This window comes from Lepisosteus oculatus, chromosome 1, assembly GCF_040954835.1.
Source record: "Lepisosteus oculatus isolate fLepOcu1 chromosome 1, fLepOcu1.hap2, whole genome shotgun sequence".
Lineage (NCBI taxonomy): Eukaryota > Metazoa > Chordata > Actinopteri > Semionotiformes > Lepisosteidae > Lepisosteus > Lepisosteus oculatus.
The window spans coordinates 44,121,591-44,145,532 of record NC_090696.1 but is presented as its reverse complement, the minus strand read 5'-3'; the positions used below and the strand labels follow the sequence as shown (position 1 = coordinate 44,145,532).

General features: G+C 38.8%; 1 protein-coding gene across 5 annotated transcripts in view; it reads left to right on the top strand.

Annotated features, from left to right (window-relative positions):
• The window catches only part of slc2a9l2 (solute carrier family 2 member 9, like 2), a 328,902-nt gene that overhangs the window by 35,057 nt on the left and 269,903 nt on the right, over positions 1–23,942 (top strand). For all 5 annotated transcript variants that reach the window (XM_069190343.1, XM_015344752.2, XM_015344753.2 and 2 more), the window contains one exon: positions 3,615–3,703. In XM_069190343.1, coding sequence (XP_069046444.1) covers positions 3,632–3,703 — 72 coding nt within the window. In that variant the 5' untranslated portion in view covers positions 3,615–3,631. The remainder of the gene's footprint in view (positions 1–3,614; positions 3,704–23,942) is intronic.

Here is a 23,942-nt window from a genome sequence, read left to right as displayed (position 1 = left end):
TTGAGATGAATGAAAATGAATGAAATTTCATTTAGAGGTACAAGGTAAATATAATGCAAATGGGATTGTGTACTCACAAGGACAATGCATTATAACCATAAAACGTACGGAATGTAAATGAGAAAACATAGAAATACATATCCTTCACATAAGTGTTTTTACATTTTGTAAATCACATACCATTGTGTGTTCTTTTTGATTTTGTATACAGTAGCTGCTGTTCCTTAGCCTACTATTTAATGGCCAAGTGATTCAGAGAAAAAAGACTTTGGAAACCTCTTCAGATTGAATGGAAAGATACTCTGGTGTGGATTTGAATGTTGTTCCTCTCCCTAAATTCCCTTTTTTTGAAGTGCAGGCCAAGAAGGATAGTATAAGCAAACTTCAAATTGAAAGGAACATAACGGTGTTTTCATTATCACAAGAACCCTGTGTACAATAATAAATAGTTGTGCATTGACAGGAGCAGGAAAAAAATAATGTCCACCCTTTTTCCTTTAATTTAAAAAACATACCTAAAAATAATAATAATAATTGCTTACACTTATATAGCGCTTTTCTGGACACTCCACTCAAAGCGCTTTACAGGTAATGGGACTCCCCTCCACCACCACCAATGTGCAGCATCCACCTGGATGATGTGACAGGAGCCATAGTGCGCCAGAACACTCACCACACATCAGCTATCAGTGGGGAGGAGAGCAGAGTAATGAAGCCCATTCATAGATGGGGATTATTAGGAGGCCATGATTGGGAAGGGCCAATTGGAAATTTGGCCAGGACGCCAGGGTTACACCCCTACTCTTTCCGAGAAACGCCCTGGGATTTTTAATGATCACAGAGAGTCAGGACCTCATTTTTACGTCTCATTCAAAGGACAGCACCTGTTTACAGTATAGTGTCCCCGTCACTATACTGGGGCATTACAATTCACATGGACTGCAGGGTGAGCACCCCCTTCTGGCCCAACTAACACCTCTTCCAGCAGCAACCTTAGTTTTTCTCTGGAGGTCTCCATTAAATCAGTTACATTTGATACATTGCCTCTGTTTACAACCAAAACTTAATAACACCCCCGCTGCATAGATAGAGTAGCAACAGCCACACAGAGTATCTTTCAGGTAAACTTGAGCAGGTTAAAACAAAAACCAAGTGTCTTACCTTATGCAGACAGCAGGTGGTGCAGAAGATTGCAACTCTATCAAGTTCTATGTCTGAATCAAGGTTCATGTTTTTTTTCCATTGTCATAAGTCTGAAGGACTCCACATTTTCCTGAGACTTGATCATAATTCGGTTCTTGATTCTTGATTAACTCAAAAATGGAGAATCTTCAAAGATAAGAAAAACATAAGAATAGTTGCAAATGAGTGGAAACAATCTGGCCCATCAAGTCTGTTTGGCAGTTAAAAGCCAATTGATCCACGGATCTCCTCCAGCCATTTCTGAGACACAATGTTATTGACTTTAACAACATGTCTGGGTAGCTTGTTCCATACTCTCACAACCCTTTGCGTAAAGAGCCTTCTGTTCTTGGTTTTAAAAGCATAGTTTCTATTTGCATCCTCTTGTTTATGTTTCACAAATCAAGAATTCCAATGCATTGGCTTTGTCAATGGCTTATGAGGATTTTAAATACTTGTATTAGGTCGCCTTAAGTTCATTTTTTTTTTCACTTCAGTATAGCACCTTACTTTAAGCTTTGTAATGCATCTGGTTGCTCTTTTCTGGAGTGATTACAGAGCTGCACTATCTTTTCTATAAAGTGGTGACCACATTTATACACAATGTTCTTCTTGAGGTCTTACTAGTGAATTATACATCTCTCCATCTTCTAACCTCTTTATCCAATTAAGAGTCTCTAGGGAGCCAGACCCTATCATGGCAAGCAAGTACAAGGCGCTATCACTATCACTATTTTTCCCTGTGATGCAATGCCTTGCTTCTCTCCTTTGCATTCCTTTACATGCTCTTGCGAATAGCTGTCATACCTAAAAAGAGAAAGAATTCTAGAAATTTGAGTAAAATAAATGTCTTCTAATTTACATGCCTTTAAAGCTTTGTTTCTCCTTTATCTTGCCACTTAGTTTAATGTTGTCTATAACATTCTCCACTATCTGTCTTCCCTATTGCACTTGCCCTTAGTGGGCAGGTGTTTCAGTATATGTAAGTAAACTACTAATATCGGTTTGGCTTGTCCTCAGAAAGAAATTCTGATCGATTCTGCAGAAGCTCGATGACAGATACTCCTTTCACATGTGCATCTTTCTTTGATGCACATGCTTCCAATAATTCATCTCATCTTTGAATGGATTTGTTGCTGAACTCTATCAAAATACCAGCCATACTGAGCAAAATAAAAAATGGTTCTTGACACAACACATCAACCACTTACAGTTTCTCCCATCTTTACGATTGAACACTTTCTTCACATTGGTATCCATAGTAGTCAGATTTAGGTGGTTCATAAAAAACTAATATAGCTCATTTGAATTTGGACAAGCAAAATAATTTAAAATTCTGAACTTTGATAGGGCAGTGAAGCAGCCTTTTAGTACTGCTGTCTTATTGCATTGGGTTCAGTCCTGGGGTGCTATTTGTGTGGAGTGTGTGCCCTGTGAAGAACTGATGTCCTGTTCAGGGTGTACCAATCCGTATGCCCATTGCTTGCTGGAATAAGCCCCACATCCTCCTTGATGTTATTTTGGATAAAGCAGTAAGAAAATGGATGGATGAAAGAATTTTGCTTAACAGCATTTACCTCATTCAGCTGCTTGTCATTCACTTACCCACCCCCCTCCCTTCAGCTGTACTCTTTTGTCTTCATAAATGCTAGGTCCAGTGACTGCATTAATTTTCTGTTTAATGCTAGGTCCAGTTGGAAAATCATCAGCACAACTGCACGAAAGCAAAAACAAACAAACAAACAAACAAACATACAAACATTACCTTTGCACACTTTGCAATGTTAACCTTCATAGTTTATAGCCTCTTTTCTTTCCCTCCATTTTCCATTCCATTCTTTGGCCTGATCCATGCTCATATTAGAGGGGAATCATGTAGAACATTTCAGGTGAGTCATCGTAGTCTTGGGCTGTGAGGTAAATCACCACCACCTCTGCAACCTCATACTATGATAGGAACTTACACCCACTTGGTCCAGACAGACAGGGGGCAGTGAGAAGAATCTAGGTGCTGTTTGTCATGATGATTGGATGTTAGTTATAAAAGTGAAATCACAAATGAAATATTTTTATACAAGAGCCTCACAGTGTTGGATTTATATTTGATTTTTTTTGCTATGAAACCAATTTGACTGGCCCATTCAGAAGGTGATTTTTGGACCAGCCGTTCCAGCTTTTGCCAGAAGTGCCAGATTGTCAGTACAGGTCTGGCATCTTAGACGTTACAATTTAAAATCAAGTTAAAATCAATAAAATTCATTATTAAAGTGAATTTTACTATTTGAAACAAGTGCTTGTAATGTTCTTAAAATAGTCTTTCCACATTTATACAGTCACAATAGCTGCAATGGTTTTCTATTTGCTTTATTTGGATCACATTCTGAATCACTGTGTGTGATGCATTAAATTAGATTTTTTTTATTATTTAACAGATTAGATTCACAGAAAAATGGACAAGACTGAAGAAATTCATACTCCTGAAAATGAAAATGCACATAAAACATATAAACCTGTAGAGCGGGTAAGTAGATCTTAGTTTTTATATTTAATAAGTTATGCAGACATCTAGTAAATACTTCAAATGTTTTTACTGCTGTGAGGTATTTAAAAAAATGAGATCATATTAGGCTTCCCTTATAATGCTTCATATTTACTGAGCCCCTCCATATTGCATTTAAGAACTTTAATTGGTATGGTTTGAAAGACATTGAAAAAGACAAAAGTGCATCAGAAATCAATGATGGAACTTTGTAAGTAGTGCATTCATATGAATGCTCTCTGCCAGGCTTAGATTACGAATCATATTATAAATGACTGGCTCTAAAATGCTCCAGTTAAGAACAATAAAATGAGTTTAATTTTACTAGGATTTGCAGCTGGAAAGATCATTAAAAAACATAATCCTGCTGTTTCTGGTAAATGATTTATACTTGGAAAATGTTTATAACTGAATTGAACGCTATACTTCTGTGGATCAGTAAAAATAACATTTTGTATTGATGTGTAGAGGTTTGATGGGTTTACTGAGACAATTATTAATTGTAGCAGTAATCACGAGGTTGTTCGTTGGGGCTTTTAGAAAATCAATCGTCAGAACAACTAACAACGCACACACACGGGTTCAATACACGAGATACATTTATCAATATAAATTGTGCACCAAACATATACTAGTCTGCCTGGATACGAGCGGCAGCCCTTACTGTGAGGGTTATCAATATACAAGGTATATAATCTCGAAGAGATGCAAACACAAAGAGATACACAACAGAGAATATATGTCAATATATATCGTTCGGTTACCAAATCGCTAGTGTTATTACCCACTGTTACTCTAAACTCGTAAGTAAATACATTACTCATGAATAAAATTGATAACAACTTATGTTGAGGTACAATTAAATTCTCGAGACACAATGTAGAACATGGGGTTTACTTATCCACTGTGTATGGATTTGGAATTTCCCGGCACGAACACCAAACCAGCTGACAGGCTCTGTTGCAGCCTCTGTTCCAGCGGTTGTCCAATGGGCGTTGTCCCGGCGTCCTCTGGCTACCGGCCAACCAGTCGATTTGCAGCTTGGAGTAGGACGGGCGGAGGAATCTAACTGCGGTGCGCAGGGCAGTCGTTGCTCCGAGGGGATCTACCAGCAGTCCGGCTGGCTAGTAGAAAGTCTCTATGCAGAGTGTGACCGCGAGTCCTCACAAGTCACTCTTTTGCCTGGAAAGAAGCTGGTTGTTCCCGGTCCAGCGCTGCTTCTGAATAAGCTATTCAGGTTGTCAACGAGGGTCCAACTGTAGGCTGCCGTTGATCAAGCGGAGCATTCACGTTGGTAGAATTCTGAGTACGTACGGGATCCTCGGCCTCGCGCTTAGAACAAAGTTCAAGTCCCTTTGCAGACAACAGCAGTTGTCACGTGATTGTCTCTGAGGATGCGCGAAAATGGCCAAGGAGAGCCCCGATTTGAGCTTGCGCTCCCTTTTTGACCAAGACACAGATGTGTGCTGATTGGTTGAGAGCTTGGCGGGCATTGGAGACCCACGTGGTATTACCACGCCCTGCCAGTCCCTGATTGGTTGGTCAAGGTGAGATATAAGTCACTTACTCTTGACACTTAAGAATGCAGTCCAGATGTCCATTCGGCACTCCCTAGACAGATAGGCACCAATGGATGACCATTGATCATGATAGCCAGGCTTAGCTAAGTGCATCCCCGTCTGGGAGCTGTTCCTTATCAAAAGAAAACATCTTAAATCAGCCGGCATGAATACTTTCTCTGTGGCTGCACCACAGAGATGGAGGGTGAGATGGGGCCTTCTTTAGGAAAGCATAACAACGCTTAATTCTGTCTTATAAACAAGCATTGCTGCTACAGATGACATCTAAACATTTTTAATTCCATATGTCACTTTTACCACTGTAACGCTTATGGCCGACAGGCACTGTGTAAGAGCCGGCGTATGTCACCGCCCTTCCCTGTGATAGCAGGACTACAGCTACTGGGCTGTAGAGAGATCTCTCTTTGGCTCACCAGGCTGGGTCCCTGCAGAGTGACGCGGTAGTCCTGGGTTCGAGCCCCCGACAGTGGGGGGCTGACCTAATATGGCAAGGGTGCCCACCTGAGCCCCTGTTGTGTTACACCACCTTATAATGGAGAAACAATGCAATTAAATGTAGCTATAGCCATTTGAAAGTAATTACATCAACCAATTTATTATAAAAATGCCTCTTTTCACAAATTAATAGTTTTTTCTAGCTTAAGACGACATTTTAAAGAATTAATATAATGCAATTCGAAAGAGCATTAAAGAAAACTTCAATGCTGCTGAAAGGTCCTTTTTAAACAAGGTTAAGCAAATAATAAAACAATGTGTGCTTTGTAAGAAAACAGACAAAATAACCATCATAACAAACAAAAAGAAGAGGCAAAATACTCGATAAAGTTAGGTAAATGCTACTGTATATATTTTGCTGTGAGCAGTCAAGTAAATTTCCAGGGGACTCATTTAGAAAGGAAACAAAGGTCATTACATTTTCCTCATTTCTGACCTTGTGATACTGGATTACCTATGTGGAACAATATAATCTGTTTAATCCAAGAAAAATTGTCATCTTCAAAATTGTGTGAGAAAACAAAGTATTGTACTGACAAGCACCCATTATCTACTGCTGGGGCTGATCCACTGTATGCACTTATTTGGCAGATGCCCTTATCCAAAGTGACTTTGTAAAAACGAAATGCAAAAATAAGAAAAACAAAACTGTGCTGGTATAAGTGAATATAATGACAATAACACTTGAACATCAACACAAATGCTATGAAAAAATATTAAATATTAAGAACTCAAACTACTGAAAATGTGACTTCCGAGCAGTAATCCAAATACTCTGTTGGTATGTGTATCCAGGAGTAGAGTGCATAAGTGAACTTAGAATACATGTGTTGTCTAAATGGATGTGTCTTCAGCAGGTTATCAATTCTGTTCTCAATGGCTAGTCTGTTCCACCACCTGATATAATCTGTTCTAGAAGTGGGAGAAGTGAGAGTAGATATAGCACATCTGGTGACAAGGAGGATCAGAGAGAGTGACAGAGAGAGTATTTGCTTTGGCAACACTGATTGTACCCATCGGTCATGCTAATAAAGCACCTTGAATTGAATTGACAGGGGGGGTGCTGGCAGGATTAAGGTAGGCAGGGCAGAGGATAAGGTTTTTGAAAAGGACGCCTATGTGTGATAGTCACGGTTCCGTGCGGGGTCATGCCCCCCGCCGCCCATTCTGTCCCGCACACCTGGGGGCGTGAACCCAGGTCTCTGGCATAATGCAACAGGGCACCAACTGCGTGAGCTAAAGGAGACCTCCCTCAGCCCAGGCAGCTGAGGTCCTTGCTATGCACAGTGAGGGCGCTGACGTCACCGCACTAGCTCTGCTTTATATGCATCTTGACCAGACGTGACTGTAAGCCACTTTGGACAAAACCATCTCCCACGTGAACAAATGTAACAGAAATAGTTACCTTCTTGAGTTCTTGCAGTGTTTTCTCAGTAGCTATCTGAAATGATCATCAAAATGAAATCCACTACATTCTCTTTGGGGCTGTGTGCTGTGTTCAGTTTTTTTTAAAATTCTCTGTTGCATTGTCATGCAGATAAGTAATGAATCATTAAGATGTGGGATAGTACCAATGGCACTTAAACCTGCAGTTACTATCATTCTGCTAAAAGTCTGAATTGAAATAGATTGAAATGTCACCATTGTTGGCAAAGATTCTGAACTTGTTTCTGTTCATGTACAGGCTTACATATCTGTGAATAAACCTCGTGAGAATCTTCAGTCTAGGCTTAATGCATACTACAGGTGAAAAACGTGGTCAGTGAGCCTGGTCAGTACCTGAATCGAGACCTCCAGGGAAAAACTAAGGTTTCTGCTGGAAGTGGTTTTAGTGGGGCCAGTAGGGGGCACTCACCCTGTGGTTGTTGTGGATGAGATGTACTGTAAATCTGAGGTCCTGATTCTCTGTGGTCATTAAAAGTCCCACGGCATTTCTTGAAAGGAGTATAGGTGTTACCCCAGCATCCTGGCCAAGTTACCTATTGGCCTTTACTAATTATTGCCTCCTAATAATCCCCAGCTCTGAATTGGTTTTATCACTCTGTTCTCCTCACCATTGATAGCTGATGTGTGATGAGCTTATTGTGCACACTATGGCTGCTGTCACATCATCCTAGTGGGTTCTGTAATTTGATGGTGGACAAGAGTATCCATTACCTTTAAAGCACATTGAGTGGAGTTTCCAGAAAAGCCCAATATAAGTGTAAGGAATTATTATTAATTATTAAGTGCACAAGGGCAATGAAATGCGTATTTGCATGTATGCTCCAATACAAAGACATTAGGGAAACACAAAGCAAACACAGAACAGCAGCAACAACAAAATTAAATAACATAAAATTTAAATACAAGTCAAACAGGGCACAAAAAAACATCAGGGTGAGTCAGTGGTAGAGGTTGTGGGAAGAAGCTGTCTCTGAATTCAGAGGTATCTTTATGCTCCTATACCACTTACCAGAGGGAAAGGGATGAAAAGTGAGAAAGCCGGATAATGTTTACCCTTGGTAGTACTCCCAGCCTTCCTGAGACAGCAGGTTGTAAAAATGTCCACAACAAAGGGGAGCTAATCTCTGATAATGGACCAGGCTGACCTCATCATTCCTTGCAATGTCGTTTGGTTATACAGTACAACGAGCTGCTCCCAAACCTGTACTACACTGTAATACCACACGTGAGCACACTTTCAATAGTGCAACTGTAAAATGTAGTGAATTGTTGAAGATGGAACAATATTGGTTTACCTGAGGAAATACAGTAAAGGAACTGTTGTGCCTTCTTTGTAGCTTCAGGTACATGCTGGGGCTCCGTTACATCATTAGTAATGAAGGTACCCAGGATCTTGAGGCTGGTAACCATCTTAAAAGCCACCACATTGGTGTGATCCACATCCAGCTTTCTGAAATCGACAACCAGCTCTTTGGTTTTGCTAACATTGAGGGAGAGATTATAGTCAAGACACCTCTCCAGCTGGTTTCATGAATGTATTCCTGTAGACAATCTCATCATGACTTTTGATTTGGCCAGTGATAGTAATCATCAGCATACTTGTACTGTAGATGATGTTGGAGCTGTGTCTGGCCACACAATCATGGGTAAATAAGGGAAATGGCAGGGGACTAAGCACACAGCCCTGAGGGACACTTATATTGACAGTCAGCGTGGAAGAAAGCTTTCCATTAACCCTCACTGGGCTGCCAGTTAGGAAATCCAGAATCCAGCTGCAAAGAGAGATGATGATATCGTTTAGCTTGCTGACTAGTCTGGGTGGAACTATAGGAGTTGTAATCAATTAATAGCATTCTAAAATATTTGTCTGTATCATTTAAATGAGCCATGACAGTGTGAAGTGCCAGCAAAAAAACATAATCAGTGAACCTCATACACAGGTCTGCAAACTGCATGGGGTCTAAGCACTCACATACTATAGGGTTAATTTAAAAACAATAAAAACATATACTTGAATAAATGTAAGTTATACTTATAATCCACCAAAACTGGGCAGGATCTTGCAGGGCCCAAGGTAGCAGAAGCTTGGATTTTTGGGAGATGTAGTATTTAAGGGAAGTTTCCTAATCAGTTTTCTGAGTAGTTTGTACTTTGCTTTCTCTACTTGATTTTTAGAATTCAATTATAATAATTTCAATTAATTTGAAATCAATTATTAGTTGTCAGCTATGTTACTATCATGTCAACTACTGTATGTCAACTTCATGTCAGTTATGCTATTTAAAAATCTGTCAAAATTGATTTTAGACACAAAAAATAGTTTTGTTTTTATTACACAAAATAGCAATTATCTGATTTGCTCGGTTTTATAAAATAATTTAAATGTGACTTTTGTGAGACAAAGTTAGTTCTACAATATTTTTGTGATGCCATATTTAATTTATGTTTAATCTAAGATCCTCTATGATAACACTTAAAATATAATTGGATCAAGAGAATATCCATGGTATTTGGGAGTATCGGGATTAATTTCCTTACTCCACAAAACATTGCAAGCAGTTGGTAGAAAGCCATTAAATTGTATGTGAGGTGCCTTTATCATGTAAATAGACTTATTGTTTTGTCAATGGATAATAGGTCAGTGAGCTGCACCTACCATCTCTACTCAGGGAATTAAATAAACACATACAGTATACAATAATACAATATAAGGCCATTTGAAGTGAATAGTTTGCAGGATAGTTGACTTTCTGAGTGGAGAGGTCATCAGTGCGCATTGTCAGGTGGGTGAGCACCTCAAGGTGAAGGTTCCTGAATATTGCCAAGGTGTTGGTGATGATGAGCACAATGCTCTGTGCATAAGGAGAAGAATGCCTCTGGAGAATTATATTCCCAACACCTTAATTTCCAGTGGTTCCATTCCAGTGACTAGTATTCCTTTCATCACAAATTCCTTTCATTTATCACAAAAAGTATTTTTTCACAGGGCTTAAACAGAGGGGGTTAAATTTGGCATAACACCAGCTGTGATCTCAACCAGTCTGGAGCAGCTGTCTCTAGATGAAGTCAACTCCTAGGTAGTGTAACTGTCGTGTGGATAGTTTCACAAGAATCAGACAAAGGTCTAAGCATCGCTTGTTCTAGATAAAACTGCAAAAAAAACAAACAACAACCCATAATGTACTTCTTTGCGGCTTTGTTTGCCCAAATCATATATTCACAACGTGAAATCTAGAAAATAATATTACATAACCAAAATCCGCAATATGGAAACAGAACCTGTGTAATTGTTGATAGATGATGTACTCGTAACATTTTTACAAGACGAACTACAACATTTAAAAAATGACTTGTATGTACTTGACATCTCTAATCAATCCACGGCGACATTGTTAAAAGCAGAATCCCAGCACAAAACGAAACTAAAACGCATACCGTTTCGCGCTTCTTATTAGTTGCTCAAAAGTAATTTGACCGTATGAAATGCATAATATAAACCTAGAAACATATACGTGAGCATTATTTACGCACTGTAGTATCGGTGTTAAGACATACCTCTCAAATACTGTAAATCAAGTTAAAAACATCTCAAGACCGATTCTGGTCATAATGAAACCATGTTTCGTGTATGTTTTCTTTAAAGTACCGAGACCAGCCATATACTGTATGTTTATGTTCCAAAATTAATATCGTTTATGGCCTTCACACGCGTTGCAGTATGCTCCTATTCTTTTTATGCTCAGCTACTAAGATTTCCCTTCAGTGGTAAAATTAGATATGAATATTCAATACTTAAACGGGCACAGTTAAGACATTAAATATACATATACATACTGTATACAGTACAAATTTCATACGGTAATATGTTTATGTTCCTAAATCAATCTCTTTTATGAGCATGTGAAAGGCATGGTGAATTGATTCTCAAAAATTACTGTACTTTGCATGATTGGAAACAAATGCGTGATTGCGAAATGCTGTGGTGTTACTTTTACAAAGACGCTCAATGACAAAAAGAATGTTGACCAGGGCAATACTTTGAGTTTACACTTACAGCTTGTCCAAGGTCATTCATTATTAATACTATTAGTAATATCTTGGTTAAAGACTTTGATGGCCACAGCTCAAACATGAGAAGTTGAGCTTTATTAGCTCCACCTTGCAGAAATTCCGGATACTATTATTTTGCTTGTCGTATTATAGGAAGATTTCCGGTAACTCGCGGTATTTACCGGTAGCTTGCGGTAGACTGCGTACAGCGTACTGCAAGCTACCGGTAAATACCGCGAGTTACCGTAAATTCTCCTAAATAATGCGGTATCGCCCGCACATTTTGAATGGCTGCATCTGTATACGTATCTATGGAAATATATATCCAATGGAGCACCATTTTTTCGGATCCATTCTTCTCAACCCTTTTGGGGGTTGGCTATACTTTCTTCTGGAGTTGTAAACAGAGGTGGAATATCAAAATAATTGAATTGGGTTTGCTGAATTGAATTAATTGAATTAAAAATGCATCCAGTTGGAATCACTGAAACCCTCATCTTAAATGATTTCCACATAATGTATGCACTACTATTATTGCAAACACTGAAACACAGAAAAGTCCTTTGCTACACTTGTCCAGTTGACTTCAGTGATGTCACTGATGGGATGTTTCTAAAAATCTGTCCTCTGTAAAACATCTTCTCTAGTTGTCCTGCATATGTATTCGCTAATGAAGCTGTGTGTTCTGAGCCTGGATCTCTACATTTCTGTATGAACCAGCTTAGAGGGCTAAAGACAGCTTGTGTTTTAATTGAGTGTAAGGTAATTTATGCTTCTAAAGTCATGGTCAGCATTTATTATTGTACTGTGCTGTAAACTTGTTCTGTGCCTAGTCACATTATTTTATAGCGTTTTTATAGCGTTATTAAATCCGGTGGCGCTGTGTGTTAGTTTCCTGACTCCCATGTCACATGGTCTGTGATTGAATCCCATGGAACTATGACTTTATTTTTTAACAAACATTTCTTTGAAAAAATGAAACGTTTCCCTTGGTCAGAGATTAAGGTCGCTGCCTTTCATCTAAAATCCTACTTGAATTTTTCTAAACTAAAAATCAGTGTTAGTGAGTTCTAAATAAAGAGGTATCCAGGTAACAGTGAAATGGGCAGACAGTCTGGGGAGATTGCCCGTTTTCCATGTAAATAGTTCCCTGGTTCCGCACCCCTTGGTGTTTCTCTCGCTCTCTCTCGGGTCACCTGATCATTAGCTCGAAAGATTTGAGTGCTTTGTGTATATTCTAATGGTAGTGGGGGCAGGGTGTGTGGGAACAGGTTTGGTTGAAATTGCATTGGAGATCTATGTTCTTCACACCTGAAACATTTTCTCTGAAAGCATACTAATTAAATGACCGCAGGCACTTTCCATCCCCTCTGCCAGCAGGAACATTCCTATTTTTAGCTCAGCAGCTCATTACAAACCGGGTTTTTTTACACAGCGATACAGCTTTGCTTTGTGAATCTGTTTTTCCGTGTTTACAAAGAAAGTGGAATACAGTGATACTACCTGCTATACAGATACATATGTTTAGATATTTAGACCCTTAAATTAATATCATTATTAATAATAATGATTATAATGATAATAATGATAATCGGCCAGTGAAAGCTCTGTTGTCCTTCACATCAATGCCTGAAACATTTTTTTCATAATGTCGACATACACAGTCGTGTAACTGACAGTTTGAGGTAGCCTATCGTGTAAATTTCGCTTTGTTGCTGATAGGTTAAGCTTTCGAAACTCTGCCCCAAAGTCATGTGACTGATTTTTCACCCTGTTTTGTTGGTTAAACGCAATGATCACAAGCACCACCATGATAACTGGGATGTGTAGTTTTTAATTCCGTTTGAATTATAACTGTACGTACTGTCTTCATATTTGGCCAGGGCTTTAAAGAGAAGGTGCGCCAAAAAATTTCGGTGCCGTCGTCTCCGCTTTAAAGGTACCCCCGTGCTGGAAGAATTTGACCTCGGAACGTTTGCCCAGCGTAGTTATAGTGGACATAAAAACAAGAGTTCGCTGGCATTATATAATTATACGAATTACACGAATATAATTATATCTATTAATTTCTTGAGATACGCGATTCTTTTAATACAGTCTTTGCTGTGCTCTAGAGGATCCTTGTGATATTCGAGCTCTGGTTGAATGATAAGTGTCACAGTTTAAATAAATTTTGTAGTTGGCAATTATGAAACGCTCTGTTAAAAGCAAGGGAGTTTTTATGTCCGTTGCAGTTCTTTTGAAACTGAACTTGTTTGAATTGACTGAGCTCCGTGCTGTACCACACAATGTCTGTTTTTTTTGTGCTGTCCTACTGTACTTCCTACAGTACTTTGAAAATACCCGTGAAACCGGTTTAATTCGTCACAGCCAGCCCTCCCGCAGAGAGGGGGGTTGTACTCGTTAATGTCTTAGCACAAAGCAGAAACTTCTTGGAAAGATTACAGATTTTAATCGTCTTTTTTCTGAACCAGGGAAAATCTGATCATGTTTCTCTATAACAATAATAAAAAACTTTATTTTACATATCACCTTTAAAAGTGGCATCTCAAAACAATACAGTAGATGTAAACCACAGATTACAAAGTAAATACCCAGACAAAAGCAAACGCGTTTTTAATAAGATGCTTTTATTCGTTCATAATCCGACGATCTCAGGAAGACTAATGGGGGTTTGGCTTTTTTTCTGGAAAACCATAACTCTGGTCTTGTCCAGATTGGCTGTCAGCGCCCAGGTCTGACAGTGCTGCTCCAGCCTCTGTTCTGTGCGCGACAGCAGGATCAGTTCCTCTGCAAAGAGGAGGAACTCGATTTTTGTAATTAATGCAGATCAGTAAATCAAGGGACAAAACAGTTATTGTGCCCGGCTCCTCAATGGGCTTCGACGTGCTAATGCGTTGGTTTAACAGTCCGGGTGTGGCAATGTTTTTTATTATTGTTATAGAGAAACATGATCAGATTTTCCCCGGTTCAGAAAAAAAGATCTGAAGTACTGTAGCATATACTAGTTTGTCACTCTTCTCATCCCCTCTTTGCTAAATGGCTTTTGAATCGAGTCACATGAAGACAGAGGTAAAACAGCCCTACACAGCCCTGTCGCAGTACACTAATATAATTATATCTTATTAATTTCTTGAGATACGCGATTCTTTTAATACAGTCTTTGCTGTGCTCTAGAGGATCCTTGTAATATTTCGAGCTCTTGGTGAATGATAAGTGTCGCAGTTTAAATCATTTTTGTAGTTAGAAATTATGGAACGCTCTGTTAAAAGCAGGGGAGTTTTTATGTCCGTTGCAGTTTTTTTGCAACATGAATATAATTATATCATTATTAATTTCTTGAGATACGCGATTCCATATTATATTCCCTTTTAATCAAATTCTAAAAGTATGCTTGTTGACTCCGGTATCACGTTAGATGCTTAAAGACTTCGATGCTTAAAATGTTTAGGGAGAAATGGAATACTGGTGTGTATGTTTTCTTTAAAGTACCGAGACCAGCCATATACTGTATGTTTAAGTTCCAAAATTAATATCGTTTATGGACTTCACACGCGTTGCAGTATGCTCCTATTCTTTTTATGCTCAGGCACTAAGATTTCCCTTCAGAGGTAAAATTCCATATAAATATTAAATACTACAATGGACACAGTAAAGACGTTTACTGTAAATCTTTCTACGACAGACCAATGGACCACGGGTGCCCCTGTCGGTCAACCAATCACGTACCGCGGTACCCCGTGTCATCTTGCGTCACGATGTACGACGCCGTAGTCAATTACCTCCGGTACGTGTCTGTACCGCGCACTTTGAATTGCTGCATCTGTATATAATTTTTTGGGGGGAAGAAACCATCTGCACACCAGTTTCCACACATATCCTGATGGAACCCAAACTTGAGCCAATGGTATGAAGACCAAAAGAATTGGAGGTCTCATTTTTCCTCAGTTTTTATTCTCCAGAACATCCTTTGAGGTATTTTAAATGGTACAGATACAGCCACTCACATTTCTTATTAATGCATTTGCAGTACTGTGGTGCAGTATGTTGTGTGGTTCACTGGCCAAAGACGACTGATAGCTAGCACTTGTGGTACATCACATGCTCACAAAGTGCTTTGTTTAATGTTTCACTAATACACATCTTTAACTCCACATTAAGTAATATTCCACTTAATATGGAACTATGTAACTAAAGGGAAATTTTAGTAACCAAAAAATAAAAACAGAAGTACAGTATAACATTGTTACACTTTTTGAAAAAGTTTGATGTGCTCATTCTAACTATAAAAAAAATATTCTAAGAAATCTATAAAAGTTATAAGCTATTAAAAAGCTCTAAAGTTTTAACCTTTTCTATGAATATACTTTATAAAAAGTATATTTTTATTTATAAAATAATATACTTTGTAAAAAGCTAAAATGTTTAAAACTTTTCTGTGAATACTTGGTGTCGTTATTGTCGTGATTTTTAACTGCAAGATGGACTTGGGTGTTTATGTTGATTCTTCTGTGTCCTAGACAAAATAGGAATTGAATAAAAACAAACAGAATACTTCAGTATATAGCAAAAAGAGAGGAATTTAAATCCAGGGAGGTTATGCTTAAACTTTGTAATTCACTAGTAAGGCTATATTTTAAATATTTTCAGTGTTGTTCACCCTAACACAAAATAAAACATTCTAGCTTTAGCTGAAGCTCAATACCTTATTACCATAACAACTAAATGCATTGAATTTGGTTTGGTGCGCTTATACAATACAAATATACAACATAATGCCAATAACAGAATGCATCCAACCAAAACATTCACAAACCATCCTAAACACACAACAGTAATAAAATAAATGACAGTAAGATAAATAATAATGAGGCCAGATAGAATAACAATGAGCCGTGCAAAATTAAAATGCAGAGTTTAGGTACCTCACATCCTCCAAGTAAGTGCCGTTACAAAACCTAGTAGTTTTTAGTCTTAATAGTCTTAATAGACGTAAGCTAGAGAGGAGGAACGTAAAGTAAGGTTGGGCAGGGTGGGATCTTGAGAGCTTTGCATTTTAGTCTAGAAAAGTGGTGCGAGTCCATAGAGGGAAGGTAGCATCCCAATTTTGGAGGCAATATACACTACTCTAGAAATACTGCAAATAAGATGATTCCATAGAGATAGTTATATATTTTTGGTCAAAGGACCAAACTTTTCTGTTTAACATAAAATAATTTATGTAAAAGCCTAAGGGGTATAGATAAGATAAATATTTCCTCACATGGATGTAGTTCAAACTCTGGGCTAAGCAAATACCGTGTAAAGAATCAATCGTTTTAATTACTTTCTAAATCTGTTATGTTCTAGGATAAACATCACAAACAGGAAATCCATTGAGGATCTTACAGTAGCACTAATATCCATTTATCACAAAAAGTATTTTTTCACAGAGGATTCAAGACTTTATTGGGTAAATTAAAGAGGGGATTAAATTTGGCATAACACCAGCTGTGATCTCAACCAGTCTGGGGTAGGCTTGCAGTCCAGGGGGAAAGGCTACATTAAAGAAACAAAGTTTTGGCCACACTAAAGAAACAAGGTTTTGGCCACATTAAAGAAAGGGACTGATCCCAGCTGTCCAGGAGCCCAGTAACCTAGTAAGCCCAGTAAGAAAAAACAAAATGATAATCTACAAGAAACTGAGGAAAACAGGAAAGGTAGTATTTTAATATAAGCACACAGAAGTGAAAGGAAAGACAAGGTGCACCCATCCTTCAGTACTGTGGAGGCGGTAAATGGAAGTATTGAAAGAAATCTGAAAAATGCAGGAGAATTAACATTCCTCAACACCCACATTCAAGATTAAAGAAAGGCATTTGCCTAGTATTTGTGTGCTGTAAAGCGTGAAAAGTAAAAAGCAAATAAACAATTCACAACTCCTCTGCATGCTACAGTTTGTGATTTTGACTGTACAGTTCTAAAAAGTTCTGATTGGGCTGGAGAAGCAATACTTTAATATGAAGAGATTTTTCAGATTTTTTAAAACATGAATAGGCTGTGAAAAAAGATTTAGGATTTTCACTTGGGATTTCTGAGTGATTACCTTCCCTTTTCACATTTTCTTTACTCTTTTGCTTGATCACAACCCCATATTCTCTAAACCTTTCCCTCTGCGTGTTCCCTATCTTAGTTATACAGGGCTCTCTCAACTCTTTACACTCTAATTGATCTTTTATACTTAAGGTATATCCACAGAATTCATTTACACTAACCATAGGAATTTGCCTTCCAAGTTGCTCTGTTGCTTCCTACTGTAGCTCTCTTGCATGGAACATCCTGCCATATGACATCCTCTTATTTCACTTAGAATTAAGTGTTATTAAAGCTTAAAGCAATTTTGCTGATGAAACTACTGGCATCCATTCTCTCAAACTAAACTGACGTGCTCTTCAGAGAAATGTTGTGTTCTCTTTCTTCTTTTTTTCAGCATGGAATAAACCTATTACTTGTTCCTGTATAATGTTTAGTTCAAAATAGTAAATATATATTTACTTGTATCTGAGAAAAAATACAATTACTTTACAGTATATTCTCTGGCATACTCCTACCAGTTCTTCTTGAGCAACATTTTAGCTCCCCCTTTCTTACAGATTTTTACAACTTCTTTTCGAAACCCTTACTATTGTATCTCAGTATTAATATGCCTTCCTGCCAATGAAATTTGACCACTTTATCTCATTCAGCATTATGCGGATGGCATTACCCTTTCTCTTCCTCACTATTAATAATATAATCTTTGTTTTAAATAGTGGCTTTCATAATATATCAAACCATTCAAGCATCTGAAGGTGAGCATTTCTGTTTTGAATAAAGGGCAGTGTGAAAAATCTGTAAAAGGTAATTAAAATGCATAATATTAGATTTAAGCAGCTGAGTTCCAAACATAATAATAATAATAATAACAATAATAATAATAATAATAATAATAATAATAATAATAATAATAATAATAATAATAATAATAATAATAATTCCTTACACTTACATTGCACTTTTCTGGACACTCCACTCAAAGAACTTTACAGGTAATGGGGACTCCCCCTCCACCACCACCAATGTGCAGCATCCACCCGGATGATGTGACTGCAGCCATAGTGCGCCAGAACGCTCACCACAGATCAGCTATCTGTGGTGAGGAGAACAGAAGCCAATTCAAAGATGGGGATTATTAAGAGGCCATGACTGGTAAAGGCCAATTGGAAATGTGGTTAAAATGCTGAGATTACACCCCTACTCTTTGCAAGAAATGCCCTGGGATTTTTAATAACCACAGAGAGTCAGGACCTTGGTTTAACATCTCATCTGAATGACAACACCTTTTTTGTTACAGTACAGTGTCCACGTCACTATACTGGGGCATTATGACCTACATGGACCACAGGGTGAGTGTCCCCTGTTGGCCCCACTAACACCTCTTCCAGCAACAACCTTAGTTTTTCCCAGGAGGTCTCCCATCCATGTACTGACTGGGCTCACTCCTGCCTAGTGTCAGTGGGTTGCCAAATGTGAGTTTCAGAGTGTTATGACTGCTGGCAAACTTGCTGGCATTCTTCAATTTGTGAGCAATATTGGAAAACATCAGTAGGCCTGCAATACAATAATCACAGCTGAAAAGGACAAAAGCAATGATCTGATAGACCCTAGTCATTCAAACAGTACACTCTCCATAGGATGAAAACAGAAGAAGAGTAGTCATGAGCTAGCAAATGTCCTTTTCCTCCTCTGGTTTGAAGGAAAAGGCTGATCAAGTGACTCTCTCAATCTTTCACATACATCTGCTCTCTCCCTCTCTCAGTTGGTGGCAACTGTATACTTTCATTCCCTGCATCTACTAGAGGTTCTTTCCAGTATAACAGTAGACATTTGTCTTCTTTCTGCTCTAGACGTTCATCCAGGGAAGCAATGGCTAACCACTATGTCCCCACAATGTCTGGAGGCTCAGTAAAGAATATTTTCATCTTCCTCCACCACTGGAGAACCATGGCAGGAAAGCAATAACCAACCAGAGGGTCTCTCCACCTCTGGAGGCTCGGGCCAGGGTAGCAATAGTAATTCACTTAGTCCCTGTTCCTCTGGGAGCTTGGGCCAAGGTGCATCTGCAATTGACTAAGGTCTTAGATCACTTGTCTCCCTCCACAACTACTTAGTTCTCAAGGAACAGGTCACAGAATTACCCATCTGAAAGTTTACAAATGAAAGGCCATTTGACCCACCTAGCAACAAGTTCATTCAGTTCATTGTTAACATCGCCCAATTGCTTCTAAAATATGTTTGCATTGAGCCTTTCTGTACTGCAGCTGCATAGCATGGGTTTCATAGATATGCATTTATCTCCAGGTAGCTTACCTGTTGTTGTTAACCCGAGTTATTGATTTGAGGTGCTGAAACATGTACTGAAATAAAGTGTACATACTGTAAATCAAAAACATTTCTCAGCATTCATATTTACCAGGAGAGGGTCAGGGTAAGAGAATCACTAACACCAGACATTTATCAATAATATGAATGTGGGTTAAGCGCAACCAACAAAAATGCTTTAATTTAATCTTTCTAATATTTCTTTGACATTTATGGATTGTTACATTTTTTTTCTATACCAACTTGTTGCGCAGACTCGTTTTGAAAAAAGTATACCTGAAGCAGAAACCTTTCTTTGGTATTCAAACATCCCACATTAGGGTTAGGGTTAGAAAATCACTGACACCAGACATTTATAAATAATATGAATGTGGTTGAAAATCAAATAGTATGAATACTTTCTTGTAATCTCTTAAAATTTTTGGACTAGTCACTGTTATTGATGAGGTATTAGATTATGCACAATTCCCCAAGACTTGTTACAAAAATATTCCCCTTTAATTGATTCCAACACTGAAACTAGCATAATGTGACACCTTGATTATCTTCAGAATGTCTCAGAAATTTGAACCCTAATACTCCCCAGTAGCTGCCACTTCCCTTGGTTGTTATTCTTCGAGCTCACTTGGCCTTATCATATCCTCACATGGCCTCATGTGGCAATGCTATGCTGATAGTGTTCAGCTCTCCTCCCACCTTACTAGCATTTTTGGCAGATGTCTCCTCCATGATGACCAGCCACTATTTCCAGTTCAATGTCTCCAAGGCTGAGCTAATCTAAACCCTGGCCTAACATCTTCAACAACAATCTCATATTCACACATTACAACTTATCTGTGAATTCCAATAGCATTCCAGCATACTCCCAGAGCACTATCAGGCACTGCTAGGGCACCGAGATCCATTTCATCTGGCCAATTGGATATGCTATATGGATATATGTTATTGAATATCCTGGGGCTGCAAGTCCTAGGAACTGTTAAACTAATCTCTTTGGGATATACAGATGCAGCCATTCAGTATGTGTGGAAGATCTTCCAAATACCTCAAAAGTAATGTGTTGCATTCAGTGGGTAAAGATGATCAATATGTGACACTTGTGATGTATTAGATGTTAGTAATGATTGCTTTATTTTATCTGTTTCTCCACTGTGCATGTTTAAATCTGCTTAATACAGAATATTAATATGAAGTTTTAAAGGAAAACTGTGGTTACTGAAAATAAAAACTGAAGGCGCACTTTTGAGGTATATGGATGAAATACTGTGTGTTCTAAATATACTAAATACGATTTGCAAATTGCAAATTTCAGCAAACAATTTTGGAGGCTTTAAAACCATACAGTATCATAATGTATTTCCAGTATATTTATATGGCATATGATCACACTGCAACTCACGTATGTGTACGCTACTGTTTCAATATACTGCATCTGCGGATATGACTTCATGTAATTTGCATGTGTGGAACGTTGGGAGATGAGACACAGTGGGGGTTTTGTTTTCATTATACTGTGAATCAGTCCCTGAGGGATACCGTCCAAGGTTTCGACATGATAAAAATGTTGAACCTTTTTTGAGTTTGCATGTGAGAAAGGGGTACCTTTTAAGAAGTCATGTACTACTCGCAAAGTAGCTGATTTGACAACCTTAAACAGCTTAAACAGGATTTGAACCACTCACCTTGGAGTAGTGTGTACCTGTCTAAACCACTGTGTTAAACTGCTACTTGGGTGCAGCACCTAAGACATTACACTTTATGAGTATTTCATTGTCCATTACCACTATGAGGACAACAATTTTTTAAAAATGAAATTCAAAATGTTTCCAAAATATCCACAAGTGATACTTTAGTTGCCAACATATCTTTAGTTACATGATTCCATATTAATATTCCTTATCAAGCAGTATTAAATCAGTTACAACTTTTCTTACAACCATAACAGCAAGTGTTCTTATCTCTATGCAGATGTAAACCTGAAAGAAGCTCATCACATTCACAGCAAGTTAGAGTATAATAATAAACTATTTTTATTATATCCAAGTGATTTTGTTTTTGTAAAATAACTGTTTTTTAAATACTTTAATATGGAGTCTAAATAGTTTACAACTTAAATTTGGGAAATGGACAAAGATTGTCCCTCAGCATTGACTGAGATTCAAAACCAATCATTTTCTGGCGACAGCCCAGATACTTCCATGTATCACATTAAGCATTCACTGCTCCACCTGGTGGTCTTACAAAGTAGTGTAGTTCCACAATGAATATTTTGGAAAATGCACAGCACACTAAAGTGTATGAGGTGCAATCTGCCGCGTTATCCAGAGTCCATTCTGCATACATGTGTTTCCACTCTAAATGTCCATGTCTAAACCTCACTTACTGATTATGCTCTTGCTGTCTGTTAAGAAGCACTGAAACACCTTAACATTCTGCAAAATCGTAGCACTTAATGACATTATTTGTTGTGGATTTATAGTTTTATGCCACTGTTATGTGTACCTTTTGCATCTTGACCAGATGTGACTGTAATCTACAGATGTACTTTGGATAAAAATGTTTGCCAAATGTAATTTCAGCTACATATTCCCACCTACTGTACAGTTTGTCCTATACCAGCAACATAACTGATTTTATGTAGTATGCAGTAGATGTGTACTGATAATAAAATTCTACACTATCTTTTATTTGGATTATTTAAAATATTTTGAATTAAGATTCTGAAAGCTGTCTAAATAAAAGGGGAATGTACACTTTATTACAAGGGTTAATACTGTTTAATGTGATTAAATAATTAATAATAAGAATTACTTACACTTTTCTGGACACTCCACTCAAAGTCCTTTTTGTCAGGATTGACTCACTGAGGAAACGGGAAGATGGACCCTGTGCGGAACCTTAGGGGGCTAGATGAGAGGCGAAGTCCGAGTTGAGTTCCGAGATTCGTAGAAAAAGGCAGGAGAGTAGGTTTCCAATTGAGAATAGGGCAAGGCTGAAGTTGTAGTCGAAAAGGCAGTTCCGCGAGTCAAAAGGTGAAGGTCAACGGGTAGGCTTCCAGATCTGAACAAGAGCAAGAGTATACCAGAATCTAAGGCGAGGTAGGTGAACAAATGAACAACCAATACAGGGAAAAGAACAGGGGCTTCTGGAGGGTTTAAGTATTGTGCGAGGAAGAAGGTGCGCCGATTGATGGAGTGTCGTGGTTGGCTGATTATCAGGAGCAGTGTCATTTAGCAGAAGTGTTCAGGGCTGGAGTGTGATTAGTGTGAGTGCGCTTCAGTGTGAGAATGTGGTGGAATGAAGGCATGACAGTACCCCCCCTTCACGGGTGGCTCCGGACGCCCTAGTAGATCTGTCCACGGTGGTACAATGGAAATCGTTGATAAGTGTCCGATCCAAAATGTTCTTCTCGGGAACCCAAGATCTCTCCTCTGGTCCGTAACCCTCCCAGTCCACCAGGAATTGCCGTGAACCCTTGTACCAATAGGAGTCTAGAATCCTGTGGACTGTGTTGGCCAGAAGGCCATCGATCGGTAGAGAGAGGACCAGTCATCCTGGGTAGATGGGGTGTAAGACCTTAAGTAGGTGAGTAGGCTTTGGTTAGTCCTTTCTGCTTGACTGTTGGCCTCTTGGTGATAGCCAGAGGTGAGAGAAACAGAGGTGCCTAAAGCCTTGCAAAAGGCCTTCCGGAATCTGGAAATAAATTGTGGACCCCTGTCAGAAACAATATCCCTAGGTATACCATGGAGGCAGAAGATGTTCTGGACAAATAGGTCTGCCATTACATTGGCTGAGGGTTAAGCAGGTAAGGGGATGAAATGCGCTGCCTTGGAGAACCGATCTATCACAACCATGATGGTGGTGTTACCACAACTCTTGGGGAGGTCAGTAATGAAATCCACCGACAAATGGGACAACGGGCGATCCGGGATGGGGAGGGAATGGAGGAGACCAGTCTTCTTACATGGTGGGGTCTTGGACCTCGTGCACACAGGGCATGTCCAGACATAATTGAGGACGTCCTGCTTCATAGAGGGCCACCAGAACTCTCGGCTGATAAGGTCCAGGGTTCGTTTGGAACCAGGGTGGCCTGCTGAGCGGGAATTGTGCCCCCATTGCAGGACGGAGGAACGCAATGAATTGGGGACAAATAGCCTATCAGATGGACATTGTGGGGGAATGGTTGTGTTGGCGAGGGCACGTCTGACATGATGATCAATGGAGCTCTGGGCAACAGCAAGGATCTTGTT